Here is a 17,760-nt window from a genome sequence, read left to right as displayed (position 1 = left end):
TAATTTACAAAAGGTTTTATTATTTGTAGCATTTTTAGTGAAAGTAAATATATTGTTTAAGAAATTTATTTATTTTATTTACTTGGGCGTCCCATTGATGCGGAAGGATACAAACCGCCAAACAGTATTTTAGTGTCGTCAACCACGCTTCGTCAAGATTTCTCAGAATATCTGAGTTACAGTGCGAAACTTTACCGGCGAATTGTAAAAGCGACTTAATTATTTTGCAAACCTGTTAAATCTTCAAAGTAAGTAGAATCTAGACACATCTACTATTCATGTTTCTGAATAGATCTAGACCAGATCATCGTCAACTGGGTTTGTTTTGCTAATTTCGATAGCTGATTCTGTAATAACTACGAACTTTCTTCAACTCATAAGCCTGACCCTGAGTGAATGGACCGGCATGTCACGATGTCACGCCGTGTGTGGAAATACAATTCTTAAGCTTTCTATAATCTAGTAGAACTAGAGCTCGATTTCTAGATCTCGCGGTCCTTAAGCAGTTCTAGCATGTGTATATGAAAGTGGACTTGTCTTAAAATGAACTAAATTAGTCCCTCATTATCCCCCTCATCCTCGTATTTCTAATTTGCTTAATTTTTGTTTCAGATGCCTGAAATCAACCCTGCTGAAGAAATGGAGGGAGAGAAGGAAACCTTTGCTTTCCAGGCAGAAATCGCTCAGCTTATGAGCCTCATTATCAACACTTTCTACAGCAACAAAGAAATTTTCCTCAGAGAGTTGATCTCCAACTCTTCTGATGCCCTTGACAAAATTCGCTACGAGTCCCTTACTGACCCAAGTAAGCTGGACAGTGGGAAAGATTTGCACATCAGAATCATTCCCGACAAAGAAAACAAAACCCTCACCATTGAGGACTCTGGCATTGGTATGACAAAAGCAGACTTGGTCAACAACCTTGGTACCATTGCAAAGTCTGGCACCAAAGCTTTCATGGAAGCACTTCAGGCTGGTGCTGATATCTCTATGATTGGACAGTTTGGTGTGGGTTTCTACTCTGCTTACCTCGTTGCTGATCGTGTTGTTGTAGACTCAAAGCACAATGATGATGAACAGTACACATGGGAGTCTTCTGCAGGTGGCTCCTTTACAGTCAGCCCATCTCGTGCTGCCCCTTTGTCCAGAGGCACAAGAATCACACTCTACATGAAAGAAGATCAACTTGAGTACTTAGAAGAAAAAAGAATCAAAGACGTAATCAAGAAACACAGCCAGTTCATTGGCTACCCCATCAAACTGCTTGTAGAGAAGGAACGTGACAAGGAAATCTCAGATGATGAAGAGGAAGAGAAGAAAGACGATGACAAAGAAGAAAAAGAGGAAGACAAACCAAAAGTAGAAGACTTGGATGAAAACGATGATGCTGATGCAGAGAAAGACAAAAAGAAGAAAAAGAAAATCAAGGAGAAATACAATGAAGAGGAGGAGCTGAACAAAACTAAGCCACTCTGGACAAGGAATGCAGATGACATCACACAGGAAGAGTATGCAGAATTCTACAAGTCCCTCACAAATGACTGGGAGGATCATCTTGCAGTCAAACACTTCTCAGTTGAAGGCCAGCTTGAATTCAGAGCTCTCCTTTTCATCCCCAAGAGAGCTCCTTTCGATATGTTTGAGAACAAAAAGAAAAAGAACAATATCAAATTGTATGTGCGTAGAGTGTTCATCATGGACAACTGTGAAGACTTAATTCCAGAATATTTAAATTTTGTCAAGGGTGTTGTAGATTCTGAAGATCTACCATTGAACATTTCCAGAGAGATGCTCCAACAAAGTAAAATTCTCAAAGTCATTAGGAAGAATCTAGTAAAGAAATGTGTCGAACTCATTGAAGACCTCACAGAAGACAAAGAAAACTACAAAAAATTCTATGAACAGTTTGCAAAGAACTTGAAGGTAAGCTCATTCTACTTAAAACCAAAATTTTGTTTAGGTACTTAGTAAATAATCTAGTATGCACTGCCATGTTCCTGAACATTCAAATATATAATTATTTTTATTACTTTTTGTTTTTCAGCTTGGTATCCATGAAGACAGCACTAACCGCAAAAAACTAGCAGAGTTCTTGAGATACTACACATCCCAGTCTGGTGATGAATTATGTTCCCTGAAAGATTATGTTTCTAGAATGAAGGAAAACCAGAAAGACATTTACTACATCACAGGTGATGCCCCTGTTCTGTCTGATAAGATCTGCATTAACAATTTGAACTCCATTTCTAATATTCTTAGACATGGCATCTAGATTTATTTTTATTTTTTTTTAATTTTAAGTGAAATAAAATGTCTTAAAGTATTTTCCTATTTCGTTGTGTGTTATCTAATGTGCTGAATGATCTAACTGGTTATTCTATTTGTATTTGTAGGTGAGAGTAGAGAAGCTGTCCAGAACTCTGCTTTTGTTGAGAGGGTCAAGAAGAGGGGCTATGAAGTGATTTACATGATTGACCCAATTGATGAGTACTCAGTGCAGCAGCTGAAAGAGTTTGAGGGCAAAAACTTGGTCTGTGTTACAAAGGAAGGTCTTCAGTTGCCTGAAGATGAGGCTGAAAAGAAACGCTTAGAGGAAGCCAAATCTCAATTTGAAGGCCTCTGCAAGGTCATGAAAGAAATCTTAGACAAAAAAGTAGAAAAGGTCAGTTATGGAGATTTTCTTGTGCTTTAAAATTAACTGACAACTTAGATTGTTTTTAATACAGTAACCATTAGATTTAAATACTATTGAGATATCATCCCATCTCTTTAATCTTAGTATATTTTTAAACATAAGTCTAAAATAATTTTAAAAAATATGCTGTTAAGGTTAATGCTTTAATGGCTTTCATATATGTTACTTCTAGGGCTATTTGAAATTTTTCTATATCCCGAGTAGTCTTTATACCTTTAAAATAAAGCAGTATAGATTAGTTTGACAAGTTAAACACTTCATCACAATGTGCTCTTATTTTTCTGGGGTAAAGACATTATCTTGTTTATTAATATACATTTTGTGGTTGCTGATAGTAATTAACTAGTAACTTGTTTTTAGTTCATAGATGTTTTAATAATTTTTTTTTCCTTTTGTTCTTAGGTTGTAGTATCCAATCGTCTAGTCACATCTCCCTGCTGTATTGTCACATCACAGTATGGCTGGTCTGCTAATATGGAGAGGATCATGAAGGCTCAGGCACTTAGAGACACTAGCACCATGGGCTACATGGCTGCCAAGAAACACTTAGAAATCAATCCAGATCATCCCATCATTAAAACCCTCAAAGAAAAGGCAGATGCTGACAAAAATGATAAAGCAGTGAAAGACTTGTGTTTACTTCTGTTTGAAACCTCTTTGTTAGCATCTGGCTTTAGTCTGGAAGATCCTACATCACATGCCAACAGAATCCACAGAATGATTAAACTTGGTTTAGGTAAGATTTAATTTGTTTGTATTTTTAAGTACTGATAATAGAAATTAAAACCCTTTTCCTTGTCAAATTCAATTATTGGAAATTTTAATGCTAGTCTTTAAACCGTTTCTTAGTATCTATAATCCTGGCAATAGAATTTCTTTACCCTGTTCCTTTTTAAAATTCAGGCTGGTATTTAAACCCTATCTAGTTAGACTGTTACTTGTAACCTTGTCTATTTATTGAAACTACTGTTTGTTTAGTAAACAGATGTAGAGTAGATCTAGGTCTAGATGAAGTATTTCTTATTTAACTCCTGGAGTCCATTCAACCAACAACATATACCAACTTGTATAAAATACTTAAGAAAACGATAGATACTTGACAACTGTTAAATCCAAAATATGATGGGGCACAGTCCAAATGTCGACAGTTACTACAGATGTCTCGCCATTAGAAGTAGAAGACAGTTGTTCTTTCTTGTCGTCTCTAACCGTTACAATCTATCCCATAATTTCTATTCAGTTAATATCCCATAATTCCTATGTCCGTCTAAAATAGTCTATTTATAGTCTCGTCAAATTCCCAATAAAGTAAACCTATAACATTACTCATAGTGTACAATGAGTATATTCTTTTGATTGTGGTATTGATCCCTAGGTAAGTTGTGCAGCCTGACTTTTTGTCAGTCATTAATATATTTTTTTTTTATAACAGGAATTGATGATGATGACTCATCAGCTACTGAGGGCAGTGGAACAGATGCAGCTAGCACAGAAGATATGCCACCACTTGAAGGAGATGAAGATGATGCTTCAAGGATGGAGGAAGTTGACTAAGATGTTATTTATTTCAAAAATTCCATTTCCACATTTGAAAAGTTTATGATGTTGAAGTCTTGAATTAGCTAGACCTTGTACATTCTACATCAGACTAAATCTTTCAGGTGTACATTGACCATATTGTTCACTCATTACATTTGTTCATATTGACAAAATTTGTGCAATTTTGATACTTTAATAAAATATGTATTGAATTCAATTGATAATTTATTTATTTATTTTTTTTTTGACATAACCAGTGTGTACTATAAAATGTCTTTAAAAAAAATAATTTTAAAACCAAAATTAATGTTCACATTTTAAAAATGTTAGCAAAAAAAAAAAAAAAAAAAAACCATGAAGTTAAATCAAAATGAGCAATTATATTAGCAAACTATTTGATTTAAAATGTTCTCCCCAGCTAAAATTTTCAGGAAGGTTAGAGTTTTTACTAAATTAAAATGTATGGGTACACGAGTAAATTAGAGGAAAAAGGAAATGAAACAAAAATTCAATCCTTTTAATTAAACATTTATTTAATCCTTGCAAATCAAGGACCAAACACATCACTTCCAATTTCAAAACAAAAGCAATAAGAAATTTAAAAATTGTTTACATCACTCTAACAATGCATCCAATTTACAATCAAAACAAAGAATGGTTACTTTCACATTCAGAAAATGAAATATAAAAAAAAGACCAAGTTAATTACTGAGTAACACAGCAGTAGGGAAATTACTCCTACTGGCTGAGGGTATATATATATATATATAACTCTTCCATCGTGATCGAAGATGTGCACTTTTCTCATTTTATTCCTTTAAAAAGCGGCTAGCATGTGGCTGAGAGCAATGCAGCACTGAATGAGTTATTGGGAATAAAATAGATACCAATTTAATACCATATGTAAATTTAAGTATTTAGATAGGTGCTTAACAAAACCTCGTAAAGGTGATTACCTTAGTTTCCAATTTCACTTTCAAATGATTTTGGAATGCATTTACCTACAGTCCATATATGACCTACTTCGTCGCATATGATAAATAAAATTGTACTGGTGTCAATGTTCCCCTTAGCATTTGAAGTGCTCCAGCAACACAAAACATTGCCAACTTTTTTTAAATTTTCAAATGCTGTGTCTTGAGCTGTTGGTCGCTGAGAGTAACCCTGCACTCACCAGCACTAGCGAAGTTACTGGCCAAGAGTGCCATGCCCCATGGAAACACTTTAAAGATCAGGTTAGGCGCCAACTTGCTTTACCTGACATAGAAGAGAGCACCTGATTGCATGAGGCTTCTGGATGTCACAAAGGTCGTGGTATACACATTTGAGATCAAATGAAAATCTGCTGCTGAGGACAGACGCAGATGGCGAAAAGAAAATCTTAATCAACCAACGGTGGGCAATTGTTATACTTGCCCTGGTTGTGGAAAAATATGTAGGTAACAGCTGGGACTGCGTAGCCACGGGAAATACTGCATCCCTCATTAATCTTCGGACTTGAAGACAAGTCTTATTATTATTATTATTATATCTTGAGCTAGAAAGTTTCTGGAATTAGTTTCTTTTCTAACTGCAGAACAGACATACAGTTAGGAAATAATAAAAACTAAAATGAAGTTCTGTGTCTGCAATTTAATAACTTTATTCTGTTGGCTTTTAAAATCCTTTTTTGAAGTAACGTCTGTATTATATAAGATAAGATAAGATAATTATACACAGAAACTTCATATTCAGCTTTACAATTATCCATAAAAACTTCCTTTTCAGCTTTACAATTATCCATAGAAACTTCATATTCAGGCTTGACATGCAACACAGCAATCAGTCTCTTGATCAGATGCTTTACAAGATTCAAAACCAATATCATATGTAACAGAACCTTATAATAAACTTTTTTTTTTCAAATGTGTAATATTTATGGTGATAATGACATCTATACATGACATAAATTCATTGCAATGCATTACAAATTCAAGCAGTTTCTGCCCATTGCATATATTTCAAAACAACACAGTTAAAATATGAACTAAACAAAATGTCAGGAACCAAAGAAGTCATCATCTGGAGTTTCTTGACTTAGTAGCTGTGGTTTGCTGTTCTTCATAAAAGCTAAATCGTAGCTGTCAACAGTACTGGCGCTGACAGTGTTCCGATTTGGTCGAACGGGTTTCTTTAATCCAGATTCCTCTTCTTCATTATTCTCTCCATTTTCCAGCCATGAATCTTAAGAGAAAAGCATTTGTTTATTATGTGAAAAAAAAAAAATATTTGTCAGTTATTACATGTATAAAGTATCGTACCATAATCCAAAATAATAAATTGACAGAACAAATGGACACAACAGAATGAGACAAAACATGTCCTGAAAGCTAAAGGCAGGGACTTAAATTAGCCCTTGTGTAGCATCACCAGAGAATGCCAACCATGTCGTTAAGAATACTCTATCAAGAGGTCAGACCAAGACACTGGTCCCAACTTCCCCCTTCCCTTTCACTAAACAAAAACTATGTGGAGAGCTGCCTGATTTGACAACCACTGGATATTACTACTAGTCTTTGCTTGGCTACAGAACCGGGGTTTGAATCCTGGTTAAGACTGCGATTTTTAATTTCGGGATCTTGGGCGCCTCTGAGTCCACCGAGCTCTAATGGGTACCTGACATTAGTTGGGGAAAAGTAAAGTCAGTTGGTCGTCGTGCTGGCCACATGACACCCTCATTAACCGTAGGCCACAGAATCAGATGACCTTTACATCATCTGCCCTATAGACTACATGGTCTGAAAAGGGGAACTTTACTTTTTTTACTACTCGTCTTAACCCTCCAACATAGAAATAAAGTAGAAACAGAAAAAAAAAGGCTGTTCTTTAAACCATTAATTACAAGTTACAACTGGATAGAGAAATCCTGATAGTTAATCAGTTTGGTTTAAGTCAATGTGCTTCAATCACTCTTTCTTATATCTTTTGAACAGATTGACTCTAATAGCATAAACATGTATTACATACCTTCACTTCCAGCGTTGAACTCTTCATCTTTTTCTACTTCTACTTCATCTGCTGCATTTTGTAAACTTTTTGCCTAGAAAAAGGGGAAGCAATGAAAGCTGATTTATTGATCAATAATAATTAAGCCCTAAAGGTTATTAAGAATGTGTTAGTTGTTGATAATATTCAATAAACATTTTATTAATTAAGCTGATCTAACTGGAAGAAAGAAGAGAAATAAAAATCCTTTCCCAATTCACTAATCCCAATTCACTAAATTGGAAACCTTGGAGAGGCACCCACTCAGAACAAAAATCCACAAAACTGGCACAAAAAAACGTCTCAAAAGGACCAATTTCATACAGGAATCTCTAAACCTAAAAAAGAAACACCAACTTGAAAAAATTACTCTGGAATCCTCGATACACTATAATGAATCTCCACCCTGGGACAAAAGCCCTCTTCCTACTATAAGGGACCATATTGAAAACATAAAAAGAAAATCTGATTACAGACCAACAGAGCTCAAGGAAATAGTGAACTGTTTTCTACATACCAATTACCCTAGCAATCAGTGGATCAGAGTTTACACGGATGGCTCATCCCATAAAGCCACCACAAATGGAGGAGCTGGAATACTTATCGAATGGCCAGATGGAGGAAAACTAGAAAAATCCATTGCAACTGGAGAGCTCTCTGACAGTCATAGAGCAGAAAGGGAAGCACTAGCACTAGCTGCTACCATGCTAGCAAATCATCCAAGTTCCCCTCACAGTCAGATTGTCTTTCTAACAGACACGAAAACAACCCTCCAAAGCTTGCAAAACTCTGATTCCCCTTATATTAAAAACCTCAGAACAGCACTTACAAAGCTCAACAACAACAGCAAAAAAACTGTTATTCAATGGATACCAGCTCACATACAACTAGCAGGAAATGAGAAGGCTGACACACTCGCCAAGAGTGGGAGAACAAACTCACAAGTAAACTCTGCACTCTATCCAGAAGAAATGAAGAAATTAATTGTAGATAAAATAAATGAGAAATGGACGAGCTCCCATCCAATCACAAGAAAGATGACGCTTACTATAAGCTATCCTGACAAGACCAACGTCTAATCTTTCAACTCAGGACCGGACACAACAGAATGCGACAACACATGTTCCGGAAGCTCAAAATTGGAACCAGTGAAATCTGCCCATGTGGAGTGTCACCAGAGAATGCAGACCACGTCCTCCAAAACTGCTCTCTCTACCAAGAGGCCCGTATAAGACATTGCCCCCAAATCACCCCAATAAAAAGAAAACTATACTTGAGAGCTCCCTGATTAGGAAACCACTGCGCAATTCATGTATTGGTCTAGTCATATGAACACTCCAACATAACAATGAGAACGATGAAGAAGAAGAAAATTAAGCTGACATTTTTGGATTTCAATAAAAAGAACCTACTCGTTCTCGAGCACGTTTGGCTCGTTCTTCTCGCAGCCTTTGCTTTTCTTTAATTTCCAACAATTTCCTCTCTCTGTTCAGTTCTGCTTGTTTTAAGTTGTCAACAATAATTGTCTGTTAAAACATACACAAATACTTCAATGATTCTACAGTAATTGTGTTTGTAATTAAATCTGAAACTTAAAGCATCCACTTAAATAGTATGGGGCTTGATGGCTGAGTGGTAAAGCAGTTGGCTTAAATTCTCTGATTTCTCAGCTAGGCTGATGGGTTCCTGATAGTTGGGGAAAAGTAAAGACTGTTGATTGTTGTTCTGGCCACATGACAACGTTATTTATTGAGAGCATTAGAAACAGGTGTTCTTTATACTGCCCAATAGATTGCAAGGTCTGAAAGAGGTACTTTACTTTTAGATAGATATGGGAACTTAAATTAGGGTTTTAAACCTTATGATTGATTAGAATATGAGAATATATAGCTTTAAGCCTGAAGAGTGAAGTTGTTGTTCTTTTATAGTAAAGATGACCCACCTATTTTGCCATAACTAAAGTTGCTTGTTGGAGGTTGATTGTTTATTAAACCTTCTTGAATATAAAGTATAAGGCTGTGACTGTGATATTTAAAAACCACAAAGAATTCAAAACATTGCTATGAAAACTTGTAATTACCAAAGAAAAAAAAAGTTCGAAAAGAAAATTTGATTTGGAATAAATTTCAAATTTTTAACTTTGGATGATTAATGGAACATCAAATATTAGTGTTATGAATGAAAGTGTATGTAAATGTATAATCAAAATTTAATGTATAGGTTGGTACAAATGAATGAGAGAATAATAAAAAGTATGTAACAGATTTTAAAATTGGATAATGTGTGAAATTATGATGTTGAATTAAGTTGTCTGTGATGAAGAAAGAGGTAATTCTTTTGATTCTCTAAATATAGTCTAGTTACAGCAGGACTCAGATGATATTAGCAAGACAACTATTTAACTTATCATAAAGAGTAGAGTAGCTGTAACCATAAGAAAGAATAGTGACTTTAAAACATTAAGAGCTCATGGTAAGGATAATAAAAGAAAATCATTTTAGCTCAAATGACAAGCCTCTTATTATGGAGTCACATACAGCATATAGCGTTCAGATGTAACATTATAATTACATATCATAAGTATATATCCATGTTTAAAAAAAAACATTTGATGATCCTTCCCCAACCCCCCCCCCTCAAATTGATATGCATGAATGTAAAAATTCTAATTAAAAAGTACTGCATATTTAATAATTACCTTTTCTTGTTCTAACTGCTGAGTCATACCAAATTCTTTTGCTTTCAGTAATTCCCGTCGTCTTTTTGATGACTTTTGGGATGTGTTGATCTTTTTTAGCCTTAACTGTAATGAAAAAACAACACAGAAACATAACTTTCAAATGGCTAAAAGGATATGTTCAAATGTCCCTAAGTTGTTTTACTAAAGGAAATAAAGGAATGCAGACCAAAGTATAGCACAGATCAATCACAAGTAAACTATTTCAGCTATTTTATGAATGAACACAAGTTCCAAGAATATTTCACTATTTTTATAAATCATTATTAGGCATCCCTTTAACAAGTTAATGGTCAGTTATATATAGCTGCTTAACCAGAACAGCATTATGGCATTGTCAATGTCAGCCAGCCTGGCCAAAAGATTGAAATTCATGTAAAAATGTAAGATATCTGTAATTTTTAACAAAGGTCTTAGATGGAATGGGACTTTTTAATATGACCCTACAAACATGAACTGTGAAGTTATTAATCATTCAACTATCTTATCTTCTTGTCACTTCTTTACACTACAGACTTAACTTAATGTAAAGGCCTGGTTTTACATTCTGAAAATAGGGTTGATGATACAATAATAATAATAATAATAATCTTTATTATCCATAATTTGTTTTACAATTTTGTTATCCATTAGGAAATTCATCTTACAATTTGTGCATTACACCAAGCAAAACATTATAGCTACATAAAACCAAAATATACATTCACACCAGACTCACTCATAATTTACATGTGAAAAGTTTATATCAGATAGTTGAATTTTATTTAATGATTTGATTGCCAGGGGGATAAAAGAGTATTTTTGTCTGTTTGCCTTTGCTATCAGTGTCTTGTATAATAAACTGTAAAATTAAAGACAAATAGCCAAATGTCAGCACATTATCAGCAGTAGATGACTAGGTTGGCTTGGAGATGTATACCTAATGCCATAGAGTTGACTTCCTTAAGATATATTGTAAGGTGATCCACTCCTAAGATACACTGATGTAGGTAAATAAACTCTTCAAGATTGACACAGGAGAAAAAAAAGCACCACATGGAGTAGGAAAAAGGCTAGAAATGCTGCAGCGTCTGCAATGACGATTACAAATGCCTAACCTGTGACCATTGCAAGGATGTGTATCAGGGACTGACCTCTTAGTCACATGAAAAATTGCAAAGGGAAAATATCACCTCTTGAGGCTTGAAATAACACATGTACTCTTAAATCATAAAATACAATAATCAGAAGAATACTGATTATGATGCTGATATGTTTTTCTCTTAAGTTGTCCAAATTATTAGCAAACGCAGCTTACTATTGCTACATAGTCATCCCAACAATTTGTTTCAATTTTTAAATGCGACAAAATACTTGTTCAAGTTTCTAGATGTAACAATTTAATAGATTGTGTCTGGAAAGAACAATAACAATTTACCTTTTCTCTTTTCTCATCAGCTAGTCTCTGTTTTTCTTCTAACTGTGATGCTGTCAGCTTTGGCAAATTTAATGGTTCAAGTACCTAAACAAAGATTAATTATAGTATGTTAAAAAACTAAAAAAAAAAACAACTAAAATACTTTAACATTAATGGTTCATTACATCAATGGATTCAGGATTTCCTAATAGGAAGAGAGTAATAAATGGCTCCAAATCAACACCAATAACTCAGGTGTACATCAAGGAACACTCTTAGGCTCACTGCTGTTTCTAATTTAAATTGCATTAGTTCAGGAACAAAAGTCAGATTATTTGCAGATTGCATAATATATAGAGATACTGAAATTAAAAAAAAAAAAGAAGAAGAATTACAGAAATGAGAATCAAATTGGAGCATGTCTTTCCACAAAGAAAAATGCAAGTTATTAAGAGTAACAAAAAAACTAAAACAATTTAAATAAAAACTACTTATTTTATTTATGGTAAATAAGTCATACAGACTAAAAACTCAAAATATCTTGGTGTAATAATTAATGAAAAGTTATCATTGAATCCGCATATTGATAAAATCATTAAATCAAATAAACATTAAGGTTTATTAAAAGAAATTTCTACAAATCAAACAAGAATATAAAACTAAAATGCTATTTAACTTTTAACTGAGACATCTCAGGACAGAAGAATAAAAAGTAAAGTATAATATAATATATAAAACATTGAATCATAATTTACTGATAGAAAAACAAAACCTTGTTAAATACTCAGAAAGACACAAAGATAGAGGCACATTTCTTATTCCATACACTATAACAAATTAGTACAAGTGCCCCTTCTTCCCTAATGCCATTAAAGAATGGAATGTGTTGCCTGAATCAGCCAGGAAAAAAACCAATGACTTAGCAGAGTTTAAATAATTGATAAACTTGCATGACTAGATTGACACATGAAATGTGTAGGATGTAAATACTGTATCTTCTTTTCTGAAGTAACATCTGTAAAATATATATATTCAAGGGGAGGCAATGTAGCCCAAAGTAAATCAAACGTCAATTGCATAAAGAGAAAGGAAATCAAACCCCATATATCTAATAAAAAAAATTAACTTGAAAACAAAACATATACAGCCAAAAACTGTGTCAAAATATATGGAAGTAATGAGTTTACCTTGAGTCTGGGTGGAAGTTTTCTGAGTAATAATCCATCCCCACTCTGGCCATCCAGTGTAATATCAAAAGCAACACTTTTAGGAACTGAAACAAATAATAGTGAAATTTTAATCATAAATACAAAAAGAAAAGTATGAAGTATGTTTAAGGAAGGATTCACAGTGGCTGAGTGGCAAAGTGCTTGGTTTCCAAACCAGGTGTCCTGGATTTGAATCTTGGGACTTTATATTTCGGGGTCTTTAGGGTACCTGACATTAGTTGGGGAAAAGTAAGGATGGCTGGTCATTGGCTACATGACATCCTCATTAACCACAAGCCTCTGAAACAGATGACCTTTACATCATCTGCCCTATAGATCACAAAGTCTGAAGGGGTACTTTACTTATGTTGCAGAAAATCTGACAATTATGAGTGTTTTATTTTTTTTATCTTATAAATTACAGAGGTTACTTCAAAAAGAGAAGATAATTAGGTCCTATGTCAATCTAGTCATGCATGTTAATCAGTGATTCAAACTTTGCTAAGTTATTAGTTTTCTTGATTCAGGCAACCCATTCCATTCTCTAATAGCACTAGGGAAGAGGAACACTTGTACAAATTTGTCCTATGCAAATGGAATAAGAAATGTGCCTTTATCTTTGTGTCTTTCTGTTTATTTCATTAAGTTTTGTATTTGTAAATTTTGACTCAGTGGTTTATGTACTATTGCTGCTTTACTTTTTAGTCCTCTCTTAAAACATCTCTAAATTTATCTTATTTATGTATGTCTAAAATTATCTTAGGTAGTAATAAAGGTATTAAACCCCCCTATTATGGATGGCTGCCTGGTCGTGCGGTTTGCGTGCTGGACTGTCGTTTCAATTTATCGATGGCCTCGGTTTCAAACCCTGCCTGCTCCCATCCTCCTCTCATCCTGTGGGAGGTTTGGACTAAGAAGTAAACTATCTTCAACTCTAAAGGAACATCCAAAAACATGTAAAACATTATTGTCAAACTAGGATTTCAAATTTTACATATTGTTGAAAAGTTGGGCGTTTTTTTTATAAATTTCCCATTCTCCAAGACTTAACTCTTTCTCTCCATAATTATTTTACAAGTTCAGATGGAATTATTCATTTCACTCATTTGTGTTATGATTAAACTTCAATAACCTTTTTGTATGCCATCAGGAAATGTTATATAAGGTATATAGTTATAGAAGAATGCATGCTCTTTTTATAAAACATAAATTAAGGTTTATAAAACCAAAAATTAATTTAATTTAATGGGATCAAATCAACGTTGGTATCATCAGTTAGGAGTGAAAGAGTTAAAACTTTTATGCCCAATGTACAAGTATATTTATAATTTATACAGACTTCCACCATATTATATACATAAACTTAAAGTAGAAGAATTAATGAAAAGAGAGTAAGGGTCTTGGACTACTCATAAAGAGATTACAAGCAACAAAGAAATAAAGTGGTTAATTTAAAATTGTACTGTACAGTAGAATATACTGCACTATTAAAGTTCCTTTATATGCCCCTTTCCCCTGTCTTTATTTTTGCACAATTAAGGCTCTTCTTGGCATGACCTATATATGTACCAAGAAAAGCCTCAATTGTGTAAAATAAAGACATGGGAAGAGGAGCTACAGATCATAACTGTGTTTTGCTTTATAAGTTTCAGATGTTCCTTCTGGTATGAAGATTATGATAGCATGATAGCCGGAGGGCCGGATTCAAACTCTGGGCCATTGTGATGACTGGAGAAGACTGCTTTGATATCTTATATAATACAGACGTTACTTCAAAAAAAAAGAAGATGATTACGCCCTATATCATGTGGCAATATATTTAATTAAAAACCAATGTTACAGCACCAGTCATCTGGGGAATACTGCTTTGATATCTTATATAATACAGACGCTACTTCGAAAAAAAGAAGATGATTCCGTCCTATATGATGTGGCAATATAATTAATTAAAAACCAATGTTACAGCACCTACCCAGTCACCTTCACAAACAGCCATAGCCTGCAAACTTTCCATTCATGTGGAATATTAGAGTTGACAAGTTCCTACAATTACTTATGCGTACCAATATAAAATAAAACATCCATTTCTATAAATAATGCCATTAACCCTTAAAACGCGTGTGGTAGTTTAGCCTCTAAACACCAGAATTGTATGCACTCATTCTAAAACAGCTCAGCATTTTAAGGGTTAACACAATTTTTTTTAAAATCATGTCATTGACATTTTGGATACATTACCAGTACCTGGTGTTTGATCAGATGCCGAAATCTTATTTGCATTTTTATCAATGTTTGGAATTTTCTTCTTAGTAAAAATGTCATCTGAAGAAATGTTTTTCATGGGTGAGCTTTGAGGAGTTTTGACATGTCCATTTTTGCTGGGAAGTTTCTCTCTAGCCAAATTGTCTTTCATGTCATTGTTCTTTACCTCTCCATGTGTGGGAGCTATGACTGAAGATGAACAGCCCATAGTGTTAGATTTCTATTAGGAATAACACTGTCGAATTACTGAAGTTTAAAAGCAACACTATATGTGTTGGAATCGAGTCACATCCTGGTGTTGTGTATGAAATTTTTGATTAACCACTCATTGGTCGCTGGTGTAGTGTATGAAATTGTTGATTAACCACTCATTGGTCGCTGGTGTAGTGTATGAAATTGTTGATTAACCACTCATTGGTCGCTGGTGTAGTGTATGAAATTGTTGATTAACCACTCGTCGGTCACTTGTCCTGCGCTTGCTAGACTTTGAGAATGAGAAAAAAATTTAATTACTAGAATGTTTTAATACTTTATTAAAAAATAAAAACAAATTTGAATATTAATTTATAAAATTTACCAAAGTAATATATTGCTGAGATGGATTTTATTATAAATTTTTAAGTCTATGACTCCATTTCCAAATATTTTAACAGTGAAACTAGATATTAATTAATAATCCAGGCAAAAAAGTCTAATTCTTAAATATACCTAGCCTATGTTGATTCATTTTTAGCAGCCCCCGAAAGGGGAAAAGACGCTATTAGTTTAGTATGAAATGTCTGTCCGTCTGTCCCGTTTAGATCTAGTAAACTAGAAAAGATATTGAAAATCGGACATCACAATATTTTAGACCATTCAAAGTTCTGATGCAACGGCTACTTTTTTTTTTCTGAAAGCGAAAAATCTATTTTTTAAAATCAGTTATGCAAGCAGTTTTTTAAAGAGAAAAAGCTAATTAGTATGCATCACAAGTTAGACCTAATTTAAAAAGAATAGTAATCTTGTAAACTTCATTTTTGTGAACATTTTTTTATTGCAGAAATTTTTTTTTTAATTTTTTTTTTTGAGGATTCGAATAAGAGATTGAGCCTTTTCAAAACAATTAGATCAATTATAAGACATCAGTTAGGCCAGGGAAGGCACGGTGGCTGAGCGGTAAAGCGCTTGGCTTCCAAACCGGGGGGTCCCGGGTTAGAATCCTGGTGAAGACTGAGTCTACCCAGCTCCAATGGGTACCTGACATTAGTTGGGAAAAAGTAAAGGCGGTTGGTCATTGTGCTGGCTACATGACACTCTCGTTAACCATAGGCCACAAAAACAGATGAACTTTACATCATCTGCCCTATAGACCACAAGGTCTGAAAGGGGAACTAATTAGGCCAGGTTCACATCTAACTTTGCATTCACTTGCACCTATTCTTTGATCTGCAGCACCATTGGGGCACTACACAAGATCTGTCAACCTTCTTTCTCCATTCTTTTCTCTCATTTGTCTTTGATTTAATTTCATTTGGATGTTCTTTCTGAAAATATTGAAGCCTGCCTGGGTGGACCACTTCGGGGGCCGATTTTAAGTTTGTGTTTCCACACAAACCGTCTTTGTAACCTTGTTATGTTTTATGTTTACAATATGATGATGTTATGAATCTCAATAACTGACTTCTTTTCATTAACAGATTTGGTTGTCCTTTCATGAACAGGAGATAAAGAATTGAACCCTCACCTCACAGAACACATACCCTAAAAACAGGACCTTCACAAACAAGCCATAAATATAAATTAAAATTCTTTAAAAACCTTTAAGACAAATTTCAAGTTTTATTTTCCAATGAGCCGTATTTACCCCATTTATTCTTCTAAATTATCTAGATCTAAAATCTAAATTTAAAAAAAGGAATAATAGTCTAACTTAGAATATTTTTAAAAACTATTACTAGACTTAGACTCTAGATCTAACTCTAAGTCTAGTAATAGTTTTTTAAAAAAAACGTACCTGATATTTTACTGTAGGCCTACTTAAAAGTCGTAGGTGTCTAGAAGTATTCAATATTAAAGTTTATATAAGAAAAGATAAGTATTTAAAACATTTTAAACAAACAAAGAGTGCTAAATCACTTGAGTATTTTCTTTTCATAAACAGTAAAACACGTCAGTATCATAATCATAATTTTGAACCCATCAAGATATCAATAGCAGTTTAAAAAAGTAGCAGATTATCATGATACTAAGTTACTGTTACTAGACATTCTTAAACAATTATTTTAATGTTTTACGGGATTTGTCCATTTGAAAATTTTTAATACACCGAAATAAAACAAGTTGTATATATAAGACTCTGGATCCAGATCATTTCCAAAGTACACTCGCAAAAAAGTCTCGGCAGGTAATCTTAAAAAATGCGGTGTTGTTGTAAACAATAATCGAAACATGTGTTAAGTGACGTCACCTGTATCATAGAGACATGTAAACAGAATCGGTTTGCGGTGTCAAATATAATTTGTATCTTGTTTGTCAAGAAAATATAGGCGTTTATCTATTAGTGCTTACATAAACTATTAACAACTATCAGAAGTTAAGACAAATATTTAAACTTTTTTTTTGTTAGATCTATCGTTGCAAGCTAGTTAAAATAAAGAAAAATAAAACTAAATTCAAGAAATTAGAAGATTGACTTCTTTAAACACCGGTTGACTGCGTATTCCTTTTCTTCGGTTTAAAGTATTTCATTGATTTTGAATAAACAAGCTCAGAGCCACACCTTTTCGCTCTACATTTTGATTTTAATGCAACATAATAAAAAAAAACACATACTGTTAAATGCATGTATAATGCAAGGCCTATATAATGTTTGGGGTAGGGACCTAGTCTAAATCGTTTTTTCCCCCCAAAGCAAATCGGG

The 17,760-nt window shown here is 33.8% G+C and overlaps 2 protein-coding genes across 2 annotated transcripts; one reads left to right on the top strand and one right to left on the bottom strand.

The window, feature by feature from the left end:
* Positions 1-88: 88 nt before the first annotated feature.
* Positions 89-4,451, top strand: LOC106059598 (heat shock protein 83-like). Its single transcript, XM_013217296.2, has 6 exons — positions 89-248; positions 613-1,923; positions 2,045-2,192; positions 2,394-2,662; positions 3,098-3,431; positions 4,128-4,451. The coding sequence occupies exons 2-6, from the start codon at positions 613-615 to the stop codon at positions 4,247-4,249; spliced, it is 2,184 nt and encodes a 727-aa protein (XP_013072750.1). The 5' UTR covers positions 89-248; the 3' UTR covers positions 4,250-4,451.
* Positions 4,452-5,945: 1,494 nt separating this feature from the next.
* On the bottom strand, positions 5,946-16,974 carry LOC106059691 (caldesmon-like). The gene is made up of 8 exons (XM_013217406.2): positions 16,855-16,974; positions 14,844-15,345; positions 12,579-12,664; positions 11,413-11,496; positions 9,957-10,061; positions 8,671-8,784; positions 7,241-7,313; positions 5,946-6,457 (listed from the first exon to the last, which is right to left on the bottom strand). The coding sequence occupies exons 2-8, from the start codon at positions 15,067-15,069 to the stop codon at positions 6,273-6,275; spliced, it is 873 nt and encodes a 290-aa protein (XP_013072860.2). The 5' UTR covers positions 15,070-15,345; positions 16,855-16,974; the 3' UTR covers positions 5,946-6,272.
* Positions 16,975-17,760: the final 786 nt, after the last annotated feature.

The sequence above is a fragment of the Biomphalaria glabrata genome, chromosome 3 (assembly GCF_947242115.1).
Source record: "Biomphalaria glabrata chromosome 3, xgBioGlab47.1, whole genome shotgun sequence".
In the NCBI taxonomy this organism is placed as follows: Eukaryota; Metazoa; Mollusca; class Gastropoda; family Planorbidae; genus Biomphalaria; species Biomphalaria glabrata.
The sequence above is the reverse complement of the archived record's forward strand: the minus strand, read 5'-3'. Positions and strand labels throughout refer to the sequence as shown.